Source organism: Rhineura floridana, chromosome 6 (genome assembly GCF_030035675.1).
Source record: "Rhineura floridana isolate rRhiFlo1 chromosome 6, rRhiFlo1.hap2, whole genome shotgun sequence".
Taxonomy (NCBI): domain Eukaryota; kingdom Metazoa; phylum Chordata; class Lepidosauria; order Squamata; family Rhineuridae; genus Rhineura; species Rhineura floridana.
The window spans coordinates 32,987,171-33,010,956 of NC_084485.1; the positions used below are offsets into that span (position 1 = coordinate 32,987,171).

General features: G+C 42.7%; 1 protein-coding gene across 6 annotated transcripts in view; it reads right to left on the bottom strand.

Moving 5' to 3' along the window:
- Positions 1–2,745: 2,745 nt before the first annotated feature.
- Positions 2,746–23,786, bottom strand: part of EYA2 (EYA transcriptional coactivator and phosphatase 2) — a 200,859-nt gene continuing 179,818 nt past the window's right edge. For all 6 annotated transcript variants that reach the window (XM_061631390.1, XM_061631395.1, XM_061631393.1 and 3 more), the window contains 6 exons: positions 16,573–16,631; positions 15,517–15,677; positions 10,690–10,804; positions 10,028–10,149; positions 7,843–7,943; positions 2,746–4,471 (listed from right to left, as the gene is read on the bottom strand). In XM_061631390.1, the coding sequence (XP_061487374.1) occupies positions 4,391–4,471; positions 7,843–7,943; positions 10,028–10,149; positions 10,690–10,804; positions 15,517–15,677; positions 16,573–16,631 (639 nt within the window). In that variant the 3' untranslated portion in view covers positions 2,746–4,390. The remainder of the gene's footprint in view (positions 4,472–7,842; positions 7,944–10,027; positions 10,150–10,689; positions 10,805–15,516; positions 15,678–16,572; positions 16,632–23,786) is intronic.

Genomic DNA, 23,786 nt, shown 5'->3' on the forward strand with positions numbered 1-23,786 from the left:
CTATTGATAGCTTCTCTTCCAGCAAAAATAGCAACTCTGGGAAAGGGGAATTAGGCAACAAATGGGGATGGTGTGTGTGTGTGTGAACCTAGTTCTTCACCTGCTGCCATCCCAGTCCTGCTTGCCTCTCCTGCTATAGCTATCTGTACTGTAAAATATGTAGATTAATTGCTCTCATGCAATATAATATTGTTATAGAATTGGGGACTTGAGATTGATGGTGTTTGGGTCCACTTTCCAGCCTCTGATTTGAAATCTGTACAGATGGAGTTGTAGCAAAGAAACCTGCTGTACTGGTTAAGCAAATTCCTTTCATAAGATAATGGGTCTGTCCCAATAATGTCCCCATTAACATGTGCAAGGACTTGGCTAAGAGAATATCTGTTGCCATAGTAACGAGGACAGCTCTTCCCCCTCAACTAGCTGGAGCCCCACTTCATCCTGGAGCCAGGAAGTGGCCTGTTTGTTTCTTTACTCAGCATGAAGCTGGGAAGCTGGAAAGATATCCAGAAAGATTTACTCCGTGTGCAGAATCCCAAGCCATGGATTTGGGGTGCCTCCTTGGAATCCTGATGGGGAGACAAGATCTGTTGCACTGGTAATGCTGTGAACCCCTCCATCTTACACTCAGGCCTTATATATGTGTAAATAAACCATATATCATAAAGACACCACAGTCTCCACTGACCTTCTTTCCAAGGAAACCAAACCCTGGGTAAGTGTAGGAACTCCTGTATGTCTCGCACTGCTCAGAGATTGGGGTGTGCACAACAATGTGATTTATATCAAGAGGTTAGTAAATAGCAGGGATGGGAACCTGTAGCTCCAGAGACTGCTGGACAACAACTCCCATCATCCTTGGCCATTGGCCATGCTGGCTGGGGCTGGCAAGAGTTAGAGTCCAAAAACATCTGGAGGGCCACAGGTTCCACATACCTAGCATATAGTTGGGACTGTGGCTGGGAGACTGATACTATGATGTTGATTCTTCTTTTTTAAAAAAACAAACCTTTTAGAGAAGCAACATTCCCCATTCTGCTCACTTGATTGCTGATTCACTCCACTGAACACTCCATGGGGAGAAGCAATAATTCAATGGCAAAACACATGCTTTATTGGTGTAGATCACAGGTGGGCAGCCTGCAACCTTAGGGCTGTGTGTGGCCCTTTGCCCAATATCATTCTGGTGACATGGAGTGGGAAAGGAGGGAATCAAAGGGTGTGAGAGAGAGAAGGGGGTAGCAGAAAGATTAAGGGATGTATATTCTGTGGAGGGTCCCCCAACCCTCCCAAGCTGCTTTTTAGGGTGCACAGGGGTGGGAAAGTTCTGTTCCACTAGCACATGCCTTTGTGCAAGCAGAACAAGTGGTTTGGATACCATCTGAAAAAAAAGGGAAGGCTCTGCCCACCTTTGGCTCCACCCACTTTCAACTATAATCCTGCCCACTTTTGACTCCAGCCTCACCCAACTCCAATATGCAGCTGACAGATTACCGCGAAGGAAATGTGGCCCTCAAAAAAGGGTTGACCATCCCTAACATAGAGGATTGCTAGTGACAGCACAGTAAGGGAGCAAGGCTGAGAGAAGCTTCTCTGCATCCTTAAATGATTAAACCAACCCCATGCACTGGGCTTAGGACACTCTACATATTTGGCCACTTTCTAATGCCTCCTCTTGCACCGTCTAGTGCTCTCCAGTGCATCCGGGTGGGTGTTCAGCATGGGCAGGAAGTTTTCATCCTGAAAGCTTTTTCTGCACAGGAATTGATCTCTGAGATCGCAATAGTAAATTATCCTACAGCAGAAGAGGGGATGGATACTAAAAATAAATAAATAATTGACCATGGTAACTGGAGTAAATCTGACAGAAACTCTGCCAAAGAAACAATACATCCAGATTACCAGATGGCTGTTCAATATAGTCATGAAATCTTCTCTAATGCCTACATAATAAGGTGTGCTGTTGTAAAGAATATGTCAGACCAAGGCTGCAATCCAAGACATGTCTACTCAGAAGTAAGCTCCACTGGGTTCAATGGGACTTACTCCCCGTGTGTATGGGATTGCAGCCTAATATAGTAACCTCAAGATCCTAGGCAAAAGCAACTGTTTTTTGACTGACAAGTGCTAAAAGATTCAGATTTGCTGTCTATCACTGGGTTGGCTTTCAACTGGCCCTCCAGCCCCTGAGACATCCTGTCTTAATTCAGCTTGTTCCTCTCTTGGAAACCTGACAAGGTGTGTTTTTTTTCTTCAAAGAAAGAAAGATAGAAAAAGATTTCCTTTTCCTTCCTTTTCGTTTCCTGTCCTGACCTTGCAGCCAACATTATTTCTGTCCTTAAGAATAATTCAGCAGCCAAAGCTAGAGGCAAAAAATGTGTTCGCTTTGGGCCCAATCGTCTCTTCTCACTCAATGGAGAAACTGGATTCAGTTGGCATTTAAAGGTGAATTTATCAAATTCGCACTTTCTGAAAAAAACAACATAGGAACCAAAACACAGCCATCCTTCAAGATTCACATTTATCTGAATTTTGTGGTGCAGTTTAGAATGTTTAGAAAAATGCATATATTAGGGGAAAGTGTGCACAGAAATGAATATGTTATTGAAAACAACATATAAAATGCATTACATTTGGGGAAATTGTTTGCAAAAATGTGTACATGTGTACAGTCAAAACTGCATACAAAAATGTGTTTATTAGAAGAAATTTGCACTACAACGCTGAATAATTTTCATGGGGATTTTTTATTTTTTAAAATGGTAAATTGCTGCAGAAATGAGAAGACCTGAATTTAAGACTGGAGAAAAGAAAATCTGAGAGTACGAAAATTGACAGATCCTTCAATCCCTAGCATCCAAGGGCAAGCACATGCTCCTTCCTAATACTTCAAGGGGCTCTCTTCCTCAAGGGAGATACATTTTAGGGCTGCGTTCTGCAAAGCCTTGTTACCATAAAAAAGTCATCCTTGAAACATCTTTAAAGTGGCAAAACACCAGTATACATCTGACTAGTGCTGCCCCAGGGACACAGTCTCTCCCCCTTTTCAGTTGCTACTCCGTAGTGGTTGGCGGGGTGGAGCAGTGGTGCTTACCAAACCTCCTGTCACCAGTGTCATTGCAGCTTAGCGGGAGGAAGAGGGGTGAGATGGCAGCAGGGTGCAAACACACAGGCATGAGTGCCCAATTGGCTCCATCGGTGCATTTGCACCATGCTGCCTCTTCATCCTTCTTCCAGTATGCAGCAGTGGGACCGGTGATGGGAGGTCAGGTAAGTGCAGCTGCCCTGCTTCTACTACCCCTACTATTATTTATTAAATTTATATCCCACCCTTAATTCTTCCTTCTACAAAATCTTTCACTGGATAGGAGCCCTCTCAGGAACTGGACCTAGCAATCTTCATACCTTCTGGCTGTGTTGGCATGTATGCAGCCACCAGCAGGGAAGTGTTGAGTGTATTTAAGCACAACAGGCATGGGGAAGTTGTGGCCCTCCAAGCAGTTGGACTACAGCTCCCCATCCCTGGTCACTGGCCACGCTGGCTGGGGATGATGGCAGTTGGAGTCCAGCGACATCTGGAGGGCCACAACTTCCTGCTCTCTGCTTTACAAAATAAAAAACAAGCAAGGTAACAAGCTTAATCCATGTCAAAAAGTAATCATTTTAGTCCCGAACATTGTAAACGGTTTTATTGCCACTCATTCATCACAAGGTAATTCTTCCTCCTGACCATGTGAAAACAAGATGGCAGCCTACGTAGACATGTGCGCAGCCCACATGCCACAGTTTTAAAAACTAGCTATAGTTCTTACACCAACAGTCCCAAATGTGCTCATTTCAAATGGACATGATAATGATTGTTCCACACATTTACCTTGGGGAAAAGAGCTATTAAATTAGAATGGGCTGAGTCCATCCAACCCAGCAGATACAAACACAGGTACTGAGCTTAATATCAGAGTAATAGGATTAGTTCATAAATTAAAAAAATACAAAAGAATCATCTATTTCAATCTTTTCCCCCCTCAGAAACTCATCTGAATTGATAAAACTGTCCATCAAATACACTTAGAAACTCCATGTCTTGTTTTCCCACCCTCTTTCCATTTATTAAAGCAAGAAAAAAACTCCGAATGAATTAAACCGGGACTGGCTTTTTCTGCATCCCTGGAAGTAATTTACATAGCAAAAGTCCCACTTCAGTTCTAAGCATCCAGTTATTAGGTCATTCCATCCAAAGAAAAAAGGAAACTTTGTTATGCTGTGTTCCTGGTGCAGATTCTTTTAAAAGATTTTCATACAAAAGCGCTCCACCTGAAGAAAATGCCAGTAAAATAGATTGTGTCTTCAGGAGTGCTGGTGAAGCCCACCAGGGAGACATCCGGTTCTGCTACAAGTATTCTAGCTCCAGTGCGTGCCGCAAGGCCTCAAGGTCAGCATGACAGGAGATCCTCCAGAATGGCATGTTGTGCTAGAATTAGACATTTCAAAAAGATGTTTCCTAAATCATCACCTAAACAGTACCAATCTTAGAAGTGTGACCTGCTTCATTTGCATAGAATCTAAAAGTTATCTGTGAAATGGAGGATAAGACTATCAATGGCTTCCAGCCATGATGACTATGATCTGCCTCCATGGTCGCAGGAGGGGTGAGTGCTCTTGCCCTCAGGTCCTGCCTGTGGACTTCCCATGGACAATTGTTGGCTACTGTGAGAACAGGATGCTGGACTAGATGGGCCATTGGCAGTAATCACTCATCAGTCCCAGACAGCACAGCCAATGAGCAGGGATGATGGGAGTTGTAGTCCAGCAACACTGGAAGGGTCACACATTCCTCATCCCCAGTGTACAACTTACAGTACTGACATATAAGAGACAACAAGCTGTTTTCTCAGGGCCTTTTCAAAGAAAAACACTCTCCAAGTGAAGTGAGTCATGTCCAAAAGTGGGAGTTCAAAGTAGACAACCCAAGGTAGAGAATTCACCCCTTCTGATGGAGAATGAAGCATACATACCAAATTTAATTCTGATGTCTCTATGATAAAAGAAGATGTTACATCACAGTGTTGTTTACAACTAATTTATTTATTACATGTATACCTCACCTTTCCTCTGAAGAGGTCAAAGTGGTGCACATGGTTCTTCCTCCTCTCCATTTTATTCTCACAACAACCCTGTGAGGTAGGGTTAGGCTGGGAGACTGTGACTGGCCCAAGGTCATCCAATGAGCTTCATGGCTGAGGAAGGCCATAGCTCAGTGGCAGAGCATCTGCATTGCATTCAGAAGGTCCTATGTTCAATCCCCAGCATCTCCAGGTAGAGCTGGGAGAAATTCCTGCCTGAAACCCTGTAGACTGTACCAGTCAGCGTAGACAGTACTAAGCTAGATGGACCAATGGTTTGACTCAGTATGAGGCAGCTTCCCGTGTTCCCATGGATCTGAACCCTACTCTCCCAGGTCCTACACCATATTAAATGTACATACCATTTTTGTTCTGACCTGATTGCAATGCATTTGACATCTTTTCACCCCACCTTTAAAAAGAAAAGCTGCAGGGGTCAAGCTGGAGTTCCTTGTTAAAATGTAGAATGATATCTTGAATGTGCACACCAACTTTCATTTTGGTATCCCACTCTTTCTTTTTTACATCTTGGGGTGAGTTGTGCCAGATACAAATTTTAAAAGTGTGTGTGTGTGTTAATAACCTTATGCTACCATATGCTCATTTCACATTGATTTACTCTCCCCCAGTGTTGAAATACAAAGACTACATCTGTGTAATTATTACCGGCCATCCATTCCAAGTAGTCTGCTCTTATCCCATTTAATGTATGGAGGAATGATCATTGTCTAAGAAAAATCTGGAAATTATCTGACAAATGCAGTGGCCAAGCTGAGCTTTAAAACCAGGTCTACTGGATCTAAATCCAACCTTCTCATGCACTGAACCACATGATAATGAAACTGATTTATCATTGTGTTTTTCCTACACTCAAACCAGCCAGTAATGCATAAAAATGGAGAGATCAAGTGGTTTCTTGGGCAAATAGAAACTCGAATTTGGACTGGGGAGACACGAGTTGAAATCCCTGCTGAGCCATGAAATTTTCTGGATAGCCCTGGGGCAAGTTTTTCTCTCTTACCCTTACCTAACTCACAGGGATGTTGTGAGGATCAAATGGGATAATTCCACATACATTGTTCAAGGGTTCAACCGTTAGAGGATGGGTGGGATATGTGTGTGATAAATGTAAAATATAGCCAGTCAGCTGCTTCCACTTGAAGAAAATGCCAGCCCCACCCATTCCCTCTTCAACTCCTTTTCCCACATGGCTCTGCTTCCATTTAAACAAATCTGTTTTTCTTTCTCTGAAGAGAGGAGATGTTGGCAGCACAGCCACGCCTGCTGCTCAGCTCCCATCAATTTATCACTCGTCCGACAGGTGAAGAGAAATGACCCACTCAGGCTGAGATATCATCAGTACTGCTGGCGAAGGAGTGAAAGGCGCCCTGTCCTCCCCAGGGGTTTACAGAGCTCAGATGTGTAGTCACCCGTGCTAATGATCACCATCAATCAAAGGCCTTGACAGCTCCAGCAAAGAATGTGTGCCCATTAAGGGGAAAGAGGCTTAAAGCAAGAGACACCAGCAAAGGGGCCTCTTGGAGCACAGTATGTAAAAGGTCTTGCTTAGCCCTACTGTCAGGGAGTCCAGTGGCCTTTGATGCACTCACATGCGCTTACCCCATTACTTTTGAAGTTCACAGGAGCCCTGTGTAAAAGCTTCACACTATCATCACTTCACTTTCTTCCTACACATTTGTGGTGTTCTTTAACTCCTGGAGAACCAACATGTTTGCCTGAGAACTGCTCAGCTCCTAGAGATCTACAGCAGCCCAAGACATGAAGTGGGTGCACAAAGGGGAGAACGTACATTTGTAGCTTAATGAAGCAAACAGCAACTTTGCTGCAGGAGTTGGGTGGGTATTTTAATCCAGAAAGCAGCACTGGCAGAAAGGGGGACACAGGAGGATGTGGCCTTGGCTCAGTGGGGAGTGCACATAGCTTTCAGGCAGAAAGACCGAGGTTTGATCCCTGTCATCTCCAGGTTCGGCTGGGAAAGATCCTCTCTGAAATGTTGGGAGATTCACTGCCATAGATCAGTGGTCTGACAGGATAAGGCAACTTCCTGTTTTTTTACCCAGCACTGTAGTGTCAATACAAACTCTTTCCCCCCCATCCCTGCCCATGATTATTTGCATGGAAGATCAGATCATGGATCTCTGTCATGTTGTCTAGTTAGGCCCTCAAATTGTGCTCCCTTAATCCACCTTTCAGCCTGGCCTGCTTTCACCACAGTGAGAATCAGTCCTCAGTTTATGCATCCAAGTTGTGCCCATTCCTGTTTTCTCTCAATTGTTCAATATTATTATGATAATTTAAAAAGAGTAGAAAGTTGTCACTTGTTATTACACAACTGTGCAAAGCGTCCATTTTGTGGTTCTGTATTCAAACATTCTTCCTGCTGGTTTTGGGGAAATGAGAAGTAGCAGATATTGACACACTCACTGATCTGATCTTGCTCCTTATTTATGTAACTAACAAACAGTAGTTAATCAAGAGCAGCTTCTGTAGCAAGCAGAAACTGTTGGAAAGCCCTCAATAGCTGTCAGGGGAGTGGAAAAAGGATTTACAGTAGGAAATTGCTCAAGATCCTTTGTGGACTTTCAAGCTAGAAAAAATGGACTAATTGCACAGGAATGTCTACTTTTGTTCCAGGTAAGGGGTGAGAATGCTTTTTAAAGTATTATTTAAAGATGGGTTCTGAACCTGAAAACTGTACCTTTTTTGCCCCCTGTTCCTCTTCAACACCATCTCCTATTACAATGTACACCGCTTTCCGTCCAAACCTCTGCATTATCCTTTCAAAACAGCTCTCTTTGCCTACGTAACAAAAGAGGAGCGTTAAGTTTCTGTGCAAAGCTGATAGAAGAACTGAGAGTCAAAGGAGATCCCCCCCAGTTTCATTTCTCTGCTTCAATTCAGTTTGTTCTTTGCATGAGGTTTAAGGGGTGAACTTATCTAGCGCAGAGATAAGGAAACTCAGCCCGCCCCCCAGGCCTCTCTGGGTTGTATGAAATTCAGAGCAGACCCACTATGGTAGTCATATCCATTTATTTCAGTGGGTTTACTCTTAAGTAGGGCTTGCAACACTCTAGCTGGTCCTCAGAATTCTCTCTGGACAGACCCCTCACTGATCCTTCACAGCCTCCTCGAGAATTTTTGTGTGACTGGACAAGGACATTGATAATGCCTCTTGAGGAGCCTGTGTAGAAACTAGCTTACCTGGCTAGCCCCTCCTCTGAATCTCCAGAGATAAAAAGCGTAAGGTTTCCAATATTCCTTGCCTTTTGTTTCAGTGCATCACCTGGGATGACCCATGCTATTTTGCATGTTAGCTAACACATTTTATTTAAATTGCTGCTTCAGATAAAAATGTTTTCTTTCTTTTAAAGCAGCTTCCTCTTTATTCTGGTCTCTTTTTACAGATTTCAATAAATCTGTTCTTGTGATTTAAACTCAGGAATTTGTTGTTGTTTTTTGCCTAGCCACAGGATCTGGTCCTCCTCACATTGCCTCACCAAAATGCCCACACTCTCAGCTTCAAGTAGAGGCGCTGGGAATTGAAGGTTGGACCCTGGCTCTCTGTAACAAGGCGGGAGGCTGGAAAAGTGATCCCCCACTCTCAGATCTCTATAAATATCACAAGCCTGGATTTGTTTCCCATCCAGACCTAGGTTGGCTGCAAAAAAAAAAAAGTGGTGGAAGCACTACTTCAGGAGTAAATAACCCTAAGACTGGTTTCAAAGTCTGCTCCAATTCATGGGGCCAGCACAAGTGTGCCCTTTTTGTTACACATAGGTAGACCCAGGCGAAAATCAGGGGTGTGATATTAGTGTACATATCACACCTGGGCCATGATGGATTTAAGGATTGATCCTCTTCCTGACCCCTGGTCAGATTATTTATATATTTGACAGTGAAATGTCCTCAGTGACACACTGAGAATCTCAGACTATTTTTCTGCACATGTCTGAAAATGCAGAGATGCATTGGGAAATGGGTATCCCTATGCGTAACCCTATGTAAACCCCTTAGAGCATGGGTTCTCAACAAGGGGGGAATTCCCCCCAGGGGGGGAATTTTAGGGTTCCAGGGGGGGAATTGGGACCACTATTCAGCAAAGTGTGATGTCCTGTAGATTATGTACAATCTGTAAAATTGTAGTTTGTTTTTAATTTAATCTGCGACATTCAATAAAGTTTATTGAATGTCACAGATTAAAATCGATTCTTGAACATGCAGCATTATTTTCATTTGCAAAATTAAATTATTATTTAAAGACCAGAAAGTGCTTCAAGAAATTCTGTTATAATATAAACTAAGAAATTTTTCTCTCACGAGAAACACCACCGTCACTCGCAAAACGTCAACATGCTATGAGAGACTATCTTGGGAAGAGGGGAGTTATATTCTGAACAATGGTGAAAGGGGGGAATGGAGCAAAACAGGTTGAGAACCACTGCCTTAGAGGTTGTTGTCATCAATTAAGTGTTATATAAAATGTTGTTAAATAAAATAAATAAAGTAGTTGTCAACATTAATTTGTGTATGACTTGAAAAGTGGAGTAATACATAATGACTTTTTAGCATTCACATTTGCTGGGGTAGTCAGCACTGACATATGACCATTGCCCCCCGCCCCAAATCAACAATTTTCAGACATTCATCATCAACATATACATAGGTATACTTGGTTACAGAGAGTGGTATTCAACTAACTGTGCTTGCCTCCTTTTGCACCATCCCCATATCTGCTCCATAGGGTGAGGAGAACCCCCAGAACAGATTTTAAGGGATACATGTGGGGAGGAGAGGTGAAGAACCCTCCACTGTGCAAAGATAAATCTTTGCACTGATGGAACCAGGGCCTTAGTGCTACTTTGAATACATCCCACTGTTCATACCTGTCTTTGTTGCGCTATAAATATTTTCAATGGGGAAGACTGGACCTAATCCATACAGCAGCACTTTTGCAAGTGCTGGTATAAGCTGGGTCGTAGTCACCAAAACATTTACGCAGTTAGGCCTGCAAGACAGAAAACAGCGTAAGAATTAAAGTCAAAGGCCCCCCCTCCTTTCCCTGCAAAGAGACCTTTGTTTTTCTGCTCTATTAGTCTAACCTGGAAGCAGGATGTAAGGATTGCCAGGAACGAGTCCCATGAAATCAGTTATTAACACAGTCAGCAGCAGCTAGACTCTTAAAACGTTTTTCTACCTCCATAATTTATTATAACTCAAAACTAGTCTGAAAGTGGAGTATGTCACAAGTAATCACACACAGGGGATATAAATGGTGTAAAACTCCAATAGCATTTACACTGTGCCCCCCTTGGGTAACTGACTCCCTTTATTACTTCCCTGCTTTCCACACAAGGCATATCTGGGAGCCAGAAATGGGGCTTGAGTGTTCTGGTTTTAGATCTAGTTCTCCATCTCATGTCCAGATGGGCCCCCCACAAATTTGGCAAAGATCTCCTATAAATAAATGTGCCTTGGTTTGTTTGGAGAACAGAAGAGGAAAGTAAAACTTTTGCAGCCTGGAGATGACTCCTTAAGCCGTTCTTACCGGGAATGTATCAAATCCAGAGCTTTTAAAGCATGTGTTAGCCAGAGATCAGTCAGAGCTTCCAGTTCTGCTCTTAACTGCAGCCAGGTTTCCCTCTTAGGAGCTCCTATTAAACCTGCGGACAGAGAAAGCAGCATCTGCAGCTAGCTCCAATGGGAAGGCATGGAATAGCTTGCACATGGCTTTTGCAAAGCCATAGAATCACTGAGTTGGAATGAGCCAGAAATCCATCTCACACAACATGATGCCCAAAAGCCAGGGCCATCCATCCACCGATTTCCTACATACACCCACCTGTGTAGTCGATATCACAGTGTGCCAAAAGGCCGAGAGAGAAAAACCGCATGCAGGAAAGACGCTTATAATAAAATTAAGCAGCATGTTGCTGGTCAGATTTCCCTTCGATGTCATTTGTGGTAGAGCTCCCCCCCCCCACACACAACCTCCGGTATGTCCCAAGACTCAGTCCTGCAATCTCATCTCATTACTCCTTTATTAACTCCAGCAGCCTTCACCAACCTGGTGCCCTCCATATCTTCTTTTACTAGTGCTGGCGAGGGCTGATGGGAATTGGGAGGGCTCCAGGTTGGCATAGGATGAGCTATAGCCTCTCTCCATCTTGAACAGGCAGCCTTGTTTTTACAGCTGCACAGAACCAACTTCAGTTGTTGGCTTGTCTTCAGGCAAGGTTTGCTCAGTTGGTCACCTTAAATGTGACTGGTGGGGCAAGATGGGGGCCAGCAGGGGTGCAGTTATCCAGGGTCTCGGGGTGGTGGTCTTAGACCCTTTCCTTTTTTGGGAGCAGGGTCCCTATGTCTCCAGCATCCTACGAGCCAATCAGCATGAAAGAGGAGTGTGTTAGCCAATGAGAACTGTCTACTAATATGTTTCCTTGTCTTTTCCTGCTGATTGGAGCCAATCAGAGTGAAAAGAGGTGAGTCAGCCACTGAGAAGACTATTTTCAGTAGCTAACACTCTCAAGCTGATTGGGCTCCTAGAGACGTTGTGAGACAAGGCATTAACAAACATTTCTTTCTCAATCCAGCAGCAAAAAAGGGGGGAAGGGGCATGGCTGTGACTATCATGAAGGGACCCTGCGCTTCTGAATTTGCCATTACAGTACTGGGGGCCACGGCTCACTTCATCCCACACCCTCCCCACTCTCTCACAGCATCCACTGCAGGTTCCCAGATGCTTCTAGACATTTGACATGAAGTGGGAAACACCTTACTTTCCCCAAGCTCTCTGCCTGTCAAAAAAAGACAGGACTGCTCAGTGGAGAGCCTCGGGAAATGCCCAGCCTCCGACCCTTCTCATTTGCCTGCAAATGAATAAAGGAGGTAACAGCAGTAGCCACTAAGGGTGAAAAAAATCCCAGTATTCCAAGCTCTTCCTCCCTCCCCTAAAAATGCCTCCCTCCCCAATTATAGCCACTGTTTGAGCCCTCCAATACTGAAGGTTCAAGTCCTGAGCTCTAATAATCTGCCACTGCTTCTACCTGTAATCTTTAGAATTTCTTGCCAAATCCTCACCTTATGTCTAACCTGTTTCCAATGGGCTGTTATGATTATGATCATTATTTATTAAATTTATATCCCGCCCCTCCTCCCAGTAGAAGCCCAAGGCAGCAAACAAATACACTAAAAACACTCTAAAACATCTTCAAAACAAGCTTTAAAATATATTAAAACAAAACATATTTAAAAACATCTATTTTTTTAAAAAAAAGGTTTAAAAACATGTTAAAAAGCAATTCCAACACAGACGCAGACTGGGATAAGGTCTCTACTTAAAAGGCTTGTTGCAAGAGGAAAGTCTTCAGTAAGAGCCGAAAACATAACAGAGATGGCACCTGTCTAATATTTAAGGGGAAGGAATTCCAAAGGGTAGGTGCCACTACACTAAAGGTCTGCTTCCTATATTGTGCAGAACGGACCTCCTGATAAGATGGCATCTGCAGGAAGCCTTCACCTGCACAGCATAGTGATCAACTGGGTATATAAGGGGTAAGATGATCTTTCAGGTATCCTGGTACCAAGCTGTCGGTAATGGGAAGCCAGTGAGGTTCTTTCAGCAGCGGGGTGACCCTGCCCCAGTTGCGCCACTGCATTTTGCACCACCTGCAGCTTCTGGACCAACCTCAAGGGCAGCCCCACATAGAGCACATTACAGTAATCCAGCCTGGAGGTTACCAGTGCATGGACAACAGTGGTCAGGCTATCCTGGTCCAAAAATGGCTGCAGCTGTCTTACCAGCCAAAGCTCCCAAGAATCAGAGTTCTGTGTTTGTGTGCGTTTATTTTCCATTCATGACTGGGCTGCTTTGCTTCTGGTGAACCTTTATGCATCAAGGGAAACTTGGATCCAAACTAGGCACGATTGCAAGTAACATGCTTTAAAAAACAAACAAACACCTTGAGGGGCAGGGAGGGGGATCAGGATGGGGGCTGCATCACAAAGTGCTTTTTCCTCATGGCAGCTTCAGGGAAGAGGGGTGTCATTTGAATGGCAGCATGGGAAGGCAAGTATTAAACCCATCCACGTGGTACAGTCCTGATAATGACCCCCTCCTTGTAGCTGCTGTTTACATTTAAAAACTAGATACGTTAATTGCATTCATGCAATTAATGTCATGCCTAGTTTGACTCTTAAACTGAACATGTGATGCTCAATTGTGTGCATGTTTTCCTTACATCTCCCACTCCCCCACAGTTGCAGGATGCTGTAATCTGAATCAGGGCCTTATCTCTTTCCCTGTGGATATTCAAGCACCCTCAGAAGGCCAATTCTGATAATAAAAATAGTCCTTGGGGAAAGAGGTAACAACCCCTTCCTCTCACTGCATGAACCTCTGATTCTGCCTCCTGCTTCTCATTTTGGAGAATTCCCTTCCCCACAAACCTCAGGTAGAACATTCACACAACTGAGAGCCATGGGTAGTGGCGGCTAGAGGCTCCATGTCAGTAGGGCAGTGGAATCCGCTTTAGGTTTTAGTCCAAACTTTCAAGGAGCTGTACAAGGTGCTGAAACTTATGCTGCTGCCTCCGAGTGATCTTTGAGCAGTCCTGGAAAAATTTGTGCTGATGAAGTTAAAACTACCCTGAAATGTACCTATGGACTGGGTTTGGGCTTTTTGGGGGGGGGTAAGCTACGGGTCAGCTGTTATTGTTCTATGTGAACCTTTAAACCATGTTCAACAGAACATGCACTGTGAACTTAAACAATAACCATTAAAGGTGCAGACTATTTCCTGCAGATTAGTAACTGTCTGAAAGGAGCCCATGGTCTGAGCTGAAGCAGACAGCCAGATCAGTCCAACCAGTTATTATTTCAATTCTCTTGAAAAGCTGTGTGCCAAGGTCATTATTCCGGATGAAATGAAGGCAGACAATGCACGTTTAAAATACCTGGAGGGGCAATTGCCATTTCTCCCTCCCCCCCTTTTTGGTGTTAATCCTAGCTAGGTGACAGATGTGATGATGTAATACCAAGCTGCTTCTACTATGAAAAATGTTAGACTTCAGCATAGGTGGGGTTCTGCACTGCTTTGTGATGGAGTTGTGAAGGTGAATTGCAGGCTTTCCGGTGAAGTTTCCCCCCCCATCTGGAATCATTGGGCAGTTGTTGGACACCCTCCCCCTCAATATCCCAACAGGGCCCACCAGTGCTGACAACTGCTGAGCTTGGGCACTTGCCAGATGTGGATAACCCTTTCCTCCCATTTTCAGGGGGATCAATTGCTTCTTTCTTGCATTCACAAGGAAACAATCTTGCAGCACCATGATCGCATTTAGATATGAACACATCAACAAATATCTCTTCTCACTTATTCTCTCTTTTCTCCACCCCTCCAAATTTTCTAAAACAATTTATCTGAAATCTGGTCCCCAAGGAAACTGGGAATGAGCTGAAATTTGTTAAAAGTGAAAGAACATTCCCTTTGGCAGCATGTCCTTGGGAGTTGCTCTGCAAAGGTCCAAAGCAAATTGGGGCTGAAGCAGGAAGGAAACAAGGATTTACATCTGTGGGAAGTAGTCAACTAAATAATTGTGCTAACCTAGAGCATGGATTAGTGCTAGTGTGATGGGACTTTCCTCATCTCCTCCCCCCATCCCCTAATCTCCTCTAGAGGGTTGGGGGAACCCCCAGAACAGATTTAGGGTGTGTGCAGTGGGAAGAGAGGAAGAGAACATTCTGTTGTACAAGGAGACGATGAAGCCAGTGCCTTAGCGCTACATTGAATACAACCCTGTGTGTAGATAAGTGTGAAACAGAAGAGCAGCTCTCCAAGAACTCAGGCAGAGAGACATTTTCCAGCCCTGGCACTCAGATCCTTTAAGATGAAGACTTGAAGAACTGGAAGTGGTCTACTGGTCCACTGGTCAATTTAAACTTGGCAACTGGATGGGACCATGATATTTCTCTACCTTCAATATATAACAAAAGCAGAACATGGGGTCAAGAGCAATAATGACAGTCTTTTGCTCCAATGATAAGACTATGGCAACTCCTTTGTCTATTCTGTAGCACAGCCTTCCCCAACCTGCTGCCCTCTAAATGCTGTTGGACTACATCAGCCCCAGTCAGCATGGCCGATGGTCAGATAATAGGAGTTGTAGTCCAAAACATCTGGAAGCCACCAGGTTGCGGAAAGCTGCTTTAACCTCTCAGATCATCTAACTAGAAAACAGACAAAACATTTCCCACTCCCCTTTCTGGTATTTCCTCCTCTCTAAATTGCAATGTACATAAGCTGTTCTCCACATCTGCTCTGGAGAACAGGAAGACAGGCTCTTATGAAGATGAGAAGGTTTGGGGAGATACTTACCGCCGACATTGTTTTTGTAGGTGTTGTAGAGTTCTTTCACCCGCCGGTAGCGGAATGCTAATTTCCTCATCCAATCAACTCCACCGTGAACTCCGGAGCCCAGACAAAGATTTGCTCCAGCAGTTGAACTGTGAAAGCCATCTGCTGAGAAATTATATGTGCTGTGGCAAAGGAAGGAGGAGAAGGGGAACGAGTGAAATTATAACCTACACTTCCGATTAGGATGGAGAAGCTAGTCAAGAGAAAAGAGACAGAAGAAGACTTGCTCCAGAGTTTTGGCTACACTAGAGACAGCTAATGATAAAAAGAAAGCACTCTTCCCCTTATCCATTTGTCCAGCAGCTTTGCCCTCTCTGCCTATGGTTGAGCTCATTGAAAACAGTGATATATTGAATTAAATCCTCAGCTAGTCCTCATATGCTTTTATCGTCATGTTGATGAAATGAAACGTAAGACACAGGCCACGATCCACCTGTAAGTTCTCCTTTGCAACCCCCCCCCCTGGCAAAATTAAGGGAATTTTGAGCAAAAGGTTTGTAAGAATGGGGAATATCTGCTTTATTTATTTATTTATTAAACTGATATCCTGCCCTTCCTCCCAGAAGGAGCCCAGGGTGGCCAACAAACAAACAAACAAACAAACAAACAAACAAACAAACAAACAAACAAAAACCCACTAAAAACTCTCTAAAACATCTTAAAAGCAGATCAACCTAGCTTTTTGGTGGCCCCATCATAGGGTTGGCCCCAAGGACAAATATTGCCTTTGCCCAATGGGCACACTAGACCTAATGGTGAAAGAATGGGATCACAAGCATATGGCTCGATTGCCAGAAAATTAATTTAAACGTGATGCATATCTCTGTCAATGTCAGGTGGATTCTAATTCACCTCTGAAACATCTAATACTAGACTACTGCTGAAAAGTAAAAAATGAGACAACTGCCCTGTCCCAATATAGCCTAGGTCTAAAAACTTGTGCCACTGATGATCCTCCAAGTATCAATAAATTCCTGGGGTCTGGTTGCACTGAATGCTGCAGCATACTTGCCTTACCTTAAATCTTGTCCATTGTCATCTGATGATACATCATCTATGTGTATCTGGTCACAATCCTGAAAACCATTTAAAAAAACAATCAGCCAGGAAATGAATATTGCTTTGAAAAACAACAATGGCAAGATTTCGTGCAACACAAACCATGCTGAGGAAAGATCCCCCAACAATTTCTGGTCAATTATAGTAATCAGATTACAAGCAACATTTCAGACACCACATTCCCAGAACATGAGTATTATGCGGTTAAACACAGTAATTCTCACAGACAATAAGGTCACTCATACAAATCTTTATGCATCTAAGAGTAAATTGTTTCCTATTCATTCAAGGCAGTGTTGAAACATGCAAAGAAACACTGACTGTCAAGAGGAAAGCATCATTAATAGCATCTAGGCCTAAACCTGCAAACTTCCTTCTTTAAAGAGAAGGAAATGCCAAGGGAGACAAGACTAACAAATGTATCTGGACAAAGTTTTAGCAAAAGTGTTGTTGCATGCTTTCTACTTCTGTGAGTGGTGAGAAGTTTCAGGGGGAATGTTACCTGGGTTTGGCTTAATTTGGATAAGAAAACACAGGAGGTCTGTGGCATTTTGTAGCATTTGCTTTGCTCACAAATATGTAAGTGAAGGCAAGTGCTACTTCATATCAGATCTGGGGCCCTTCAACACAAATTACTTATAGCTTTCAGCAAACTGCTCTCTCTCTCTCTCTCTCTCTCTCTCTCTCTCTCTCTCTCTCTCTCTCTCTCTCTCTCTCTCTCTCACTCACTCACTCACTCACTCACTCACTCACTCACTCACTCACTCTCACTCTCACTCTCACTCTCACTCTCACTCTCACTCACACACACACACACACACACACACCCTATTGCCTCCTCTTAGATTTTGTATCATTTCCCCCAAGCTTCGATGGCTACCTCCTTCAAAACATTCAAGAGAGCTCCATCACCCACTGGTGAATCACTTTTTCATGAGAGTGCTGTTCGCTCAGGTCCTGTTTTTGGGCTTCCTATAGGCTTCTGGTTGGCCACTGTGAGAACAGGATGTTAGATTAGATAGGTTGTTGGACTAGACAGGTCATTGGCCTGGTCCTACAGGCTCTTCTTATGTTCTTATCACCAAGTTATTAGGCAGCAATCTGCCCAGGCCTGTAGCCAGCCAAAACGGTCAAAGGAAGAGAGCACCAAGAAAAGAAGGGAGGGGGAAATTTTCTTTCTGTAATACATTTATTTTTTGTAAAAAAAAATTAGGGGGGAATCTTGGGGGGAGCTAGGGGAGCACCCCCTAAATGTGTCTGTATCTGCCTACGAAAGGAATGCTCAGATAGCAGCTGTAACAGTTTTTATGCCGCTGGACAAATGTGCTGCTTGATATGCTATTCGTAACATTGGTTGTATATAAATGTTTGATACTTTTAAAGGGGGAGGCCTTGATTAGTGATTAGAACTGCAGAACGTGAGGATGGCCATTATTCCACATTAATTAACATAGTTCAAAAGGTATCTTCTGTATCACACTGGACAATATTGCATGGTTCCCATTGCAACCTTAGGGGCCCATCTCACTGCTTGAATGGCTGTTTCTATCCTACAATTGGCTCAATACCTTTATACCGCAAGCTTGCCAAATTTGGAAATATTCTCAAACGCTGTGTATTAACACTTTATTCTATTTGGAAGTGACCTCCATGATTCTCTCTAGAAGAAGAGTATGTTTTATTTGATTTCTTCATGAAACATACAAAAACGGTCTTTTCATTTTTGTACATTTTTTTTGTTCCTGTTGCTTTGATATGGTTTAATTTCATATGTCTTTTCACTGGATGAAAAACCAATAAATATATGTGTGTTTGCTTTAAAAAACTTTGTACCAGACTGATATAGAAAATCTTAAGAAACCAGAAACTGTTGTCTGCCAAGAACTCTCAGGGGATTATCATTTCCCCTTGCTGAGTGTAGAGGTTGTGATAGGAAAACACTACTGCTATCAACCTTATTCTTTGAGCATACCTATAAACTTATACACAACCTTTGGAGAGAAAAAACAACCAGAGCCCATCTTAATATATAATGGACTTGGAGTTCAGCCACCATAAAATATGTACTCTAACCTTATCTTCCAAGCTCTTTATTGTCTGAGTGAAGGAGGCCTCAACCTCAAAAACTTTAAAAATGTTATTTTAATGGTTTCTTTATTTGGTCTGACATTCCAAATTCTGAAAGAGTCAGGAAGCTTCCTTCTGTGAACCTTGCAGGGCAGAGACAAAAATGTATGCTGCAGTTCACATGCAAATTAGCAAGTTGGTTCCCCACCTCCAGCACAACCCATTGTGTTGACCTGATATTTCATGGAGTTACAGAAGCTTCAAGCAAGAAAGGCTTTTACTGACAAACATGCATGACAAACTTTTAATGAGCAGGGTGATGGTCAACCTACACACTACACTAACTGCATTTAATGTGACTGGTTTTTAAGCAAAATCATGATCCCCAGCAACTAAGATTGGGAAGTGTGCCCCCTCTAATCCTGGAGAGAGCATGTAGCCATCATCACTTTAGTGGTGGTGGGGACAGGGATCAGAACTGGGAACACAGTGGGTGGGGTGAGTTGAACTTTTCCTCCCCATGGTCCTGATGGAAATAGTTTACACACACACACACGGCTGCGAAGCTGCTATTTGCATCATGAGGGAAGGTCCCATTGGCAGATCAGAACCTGAGAAGCCAGAGGCAGGGGTGTGGTCAAAGCAGGGCCTAATGTGAAGGACCAAAGGGGCAAGCATATTCAGACCTGTGTTGAAGTGATGATGGCTATATGCTCTCTCCAGGATCAGAGGCCGCACACTTCTCAAATCTCAGTTACTGGGGATCATGATTAGGAGAGGGTCACTGCCCTCCATATTTATTTATTTATTTAAAATATTTCTATCCTGCTCTTCTGCCCCACAATGTGACACTCAGGGCAGCTTCCAATAAAATCACACACATACACAATAAGATTATACAGAATAAAAACACAAGACAAAATAGTAAGTTAAAATACATAAAATACAATTACTTAAAATACATAATATACAATAAGCATATATATATACAGACAAACCGAGAAACAAACCATATCCTGCTTATGGACTTCCTAGATACATCTGGTTGGCATCTGTGGAAAATATGATGCTGGACTAGATAGGTCTTTGGTCTGGTCCAGCATGGCTCTTTGTACGTTATTATGTTTTGGAAAAGCAGATCAGGATCTGTGGGGCCAGAGACAAGAGCATACGAGAGGGGCAAGGACCAAGCCCAGAGAAGACACCAATTCAGCCAGGACAAGGTGGGTGGGGTAGAATACCCAGATGTTGCATTGCTACTCTCACTGAGGAGTTGCTCAGACTGAGAAACTGGTTCTGAGGCCTAGATTTTATAGGGCCTGGTGGATCCAGATTGGGCTGTGCGGTCAGCTGATATTATTCAGGCAGGCTGGTACTACAGCCTAGCTGGCACCCTTGATCCTCAGAAGTTGGCCAAGGTTGCAAAAAAATAACAACAACAGAGCTCTGGTGGAACACGAAATAAGGTGACTCAGCCTGCTTTATCATGGTCCTGGTTTGAGACCAGTCCTATCACAGGGCCCTTCCACTATATGGAGTTGGGATTCATATTACAGGAGAACCATGTACATTTGCAGGTGTGTTTCTTTAAGCATCGTTTGAAGCAGCTATCTTAAAACTTGCAGGACCATCATATTTGAGATACAAATTCTGCTTTAGCTTGCTTGTGTGTGTTACGAGACAGACTTTTGCTGAAGGCGAATCTGATATACCAATTCCATGCTGATAGTTCTATCTATAGTTCCTTCCTTCCTTCCTTCGTCACTTTTCAGACTGCATTTTAAGTGAGGGCTGACTTTACAAACATGGCCAGAGAAAACAGAATTAAAAGCACATTTCTGCTGGCACACTCACATGCCTTTCCAAAATGATAAAAACATTCTCAACCGTGTGTGTGGATTGTGAAAAACCATGCTGGAATAATATTGTCGCAGCCCACTCAACTTCACTTGCACTACGCAGAGCAATTATGTCAGGGGAAAGGCATGTGTGTGTGTGTGTGTGTGTGTGTGTGTATGGGGGAGAATCTGCTTTTCTCATTTGTGAATGAATTGTTCTGTATGCTAAAGTTTGACAACAGTAGCGATCACATTTCTGACTTAATAAAATACCATGACACTTAGTGAGACACTACCTCATAGTCCATTGCCGACCGACACTATCATGTTACTGGGTAAAACACAGCAAAGCTGGACAAAGCAGGAATGTAGGCCATATTTTACTACAGTACTTGGTTACCAGACTAATTTTTCATTTTTGCAGTTTTTGCTTTTGAGACCTTGGTGAGCAAGGAGGAGGATGTGAACATCTGGGTGGCTCAACATGAGGCTCCAGTTTTGCTTGAATAAAGTTTAGTAATGAGGACATTTCCAAGACCAAGCTCCACATCTGTTGGCTTTAACTGATATGCTGAGATCTCATAGGGTTCTGTGTGCCTCATACAGGCCATGTAGGTAATTAAAATAAACCACAAGCCCTACTTGCAGTCTCCAAGAGCATTTGCTATGGTGCTGTAATGTTTAGATCATCTCTCTCTGGTGATCAAATGTGAATTGATGTAAATAAGCCAACAGGAGATAGTATGCACTCAAGAGAAATTCTGGATTTTATGGGCTCCAGAAGTTAGATTTCTGATGTCATAGGTTGTCGAAAACAAAGCCAAAACTCTGAAGATTTTTGTATTCTACCAGCTAGGAGTTATGCTTACAAATGACACTGCACATTCTCAGTGCTGCAGTCTTTCATTCATAGTAATGCAATTTTCTAGGGCCAGTATGAAATGTTCAGGCATGCATGCGTACATACGCGCACACACATACCACAGCCATTTGGAAACAGAAACAACTAGAAATACAAGAAGTTTACAAAGCCACTCTGTAGCTCTGATTGAAATTAATATGTTACTCGTTTAATTTCTCTTTTGGACATCACACCCTTAGGCAGAGTTCTCATTTTTTTCAAAACCCTAGATTTTACATTATGAACATTAATTGGCTCACACATAAATATGTTTTGACTGTCCCAGTAAACTTTGTTCTAATGGATTTATATGTTCACCTTTGGAAAGTCTGAGCTGCTTTTAAAGCATTGTTTGAATATACCCAGTCCTTTAAACATTATTCCGATACGGCAAACTGACTTTAATTACAGAATACCCAGTTGAAATAATTCCATGAACATGGATGTTAAAAGTGCTAATACAATTATACAACTAAGAGCAAAGTACATTAAAACCTATGCAGATCTGTTCAAGGATTGCATCACACTTGGTGGAACTTCCCACTTTCTATGAGGATCGAACAACAAAAGGTTAGTTGCACCTGGGCTTAACATGGACAAAAATTATACTTTCCTGCCTCTTGTGGTCACTCCCCTGACCTCCTCTCATAAGTTCATTATTTACATACTAACCGACGAATGAGCTTGCTGGATCAATTCAGTTTTGGGTTGTGGATGTAAGCTATCCAGTCTTGCTCACCTCTTCATACACCACTTGATGGTGCTACAACATATTGCAACTTTAGCAGATCAAACAATGCACAAAACGTTCTGCTTGCTTTTCTCCCTCCCTTTTTCACAGATTCTCTTTCCCTACATTTCTTTAGGCCAAACTAGTTGAGATGTGAGACGTGCAGTCCTGGTGTTTTCTTTTTATACTCAAAGGCAGCCACAAAAGTTACAATCTTGACTGTTGTCAATGGCAGGGGAGAGGATGTTCAATCCTTTCCCTATGTCCTGTTTTTCTGATGAAACTTCCCCTCCCAGCTACATTTCTTCCTGCAGGGTAAAAATACAATTTTCCCTTGAGGGGAGAAAAGGAACTGGGAGAAGCAATATCGATGAGGAAAATGGCCCCATATGTGCATACACCACCCCTTTGATCTGCAGAACAGGCACCTTTACAAGTATCATTGAATGTTCATTTTGCACTGGGGAGGAACTGGTCCTTTCGTGTGGCAGCACCTGCTTTCTGAAACTCCCTGCCTATTAAAATTAGGCAGGTGCCTTCATTCTACTGTATCTGCTAAAACCCTTTTTGTTTTGGCAAGCCTACACAGACATGTAATTTGATTAAGTATATTTGTTTTTAAAACTGTAGATTTTATCTACATTTTAATAATTATGTCTATCTTTTTTAAAGTGTTACTTTATTGGCATTTTCTTATGAATATTTTATAATGGTTTATGTAAACTGCTTAGAAGTGTCTTTTTGATTAAGCAGTATATAAATCTTGTTAATTTTTTTTAAAAAAACAAAATCTCTTCCAAAGCATTGATTAAATTATCAACTCTCTGCTTTTCAGTTTTAAAAAAATATATGGTGGGATACTGCTTACGTGTCTCCTACATCTCATACAGTTTGACCCCTTGAAACACAAGTGTTCCAAGGGATCTTTAAGATCCTTCTTGTTTGCCACACTGTGGCAGTGTGCCTAAGGATGAGGGACAAAACGAAAAAAGCCAGTTTTGGTTAATGAAACCTGAAAATGTAAAATAATATATAATGTGATCAGGTTTCAGTAGTATTTTTAATGGATCATTTTATTTAATAATAAAATTTAATAAAAATAGATCTTGATGTTTTTAAAACCTATTTTCTGTCTTTGATATTTTGCTTTTAAACAAACACAGATCCTGATAGATGACTAGGTGTGCAGCCTTCATACCTCCACTGCCACTCCAAGCTTTGAGCAGGAAACAAAAACTAGAAGCTTCTCAGAGACCTAGTGCAGTATAATGGTTAAGAACATCCCAGTCCATGCCCCAGCCACAAGGAAAAGCAGTTCCCCTGAAGCTGCTTTTTGGCACTGGAGGGAAGCTTCCAAACAACCCTTCCTACTTGCCACAGTACAAGACAAGGTTACCCACAGTTAATATTTATAGTTTTTAAAAGGTACAAGAAATGCCAAGCTATGTATATATCATCTCCCATAGTCTGGCCCTTACAGTGATCTTTTGGGAGGATGTGTGTTGACTTGCATTCTGAAACATCCCGACTCCACATGGCAGTGGGTGCTATTAAAAAAGAGTAACAGTGATCTCTTTTGGATTTACAAGCACCTTTCTTTCCAATGCATAAGAACATAGCATATGAAGAGCCCTGC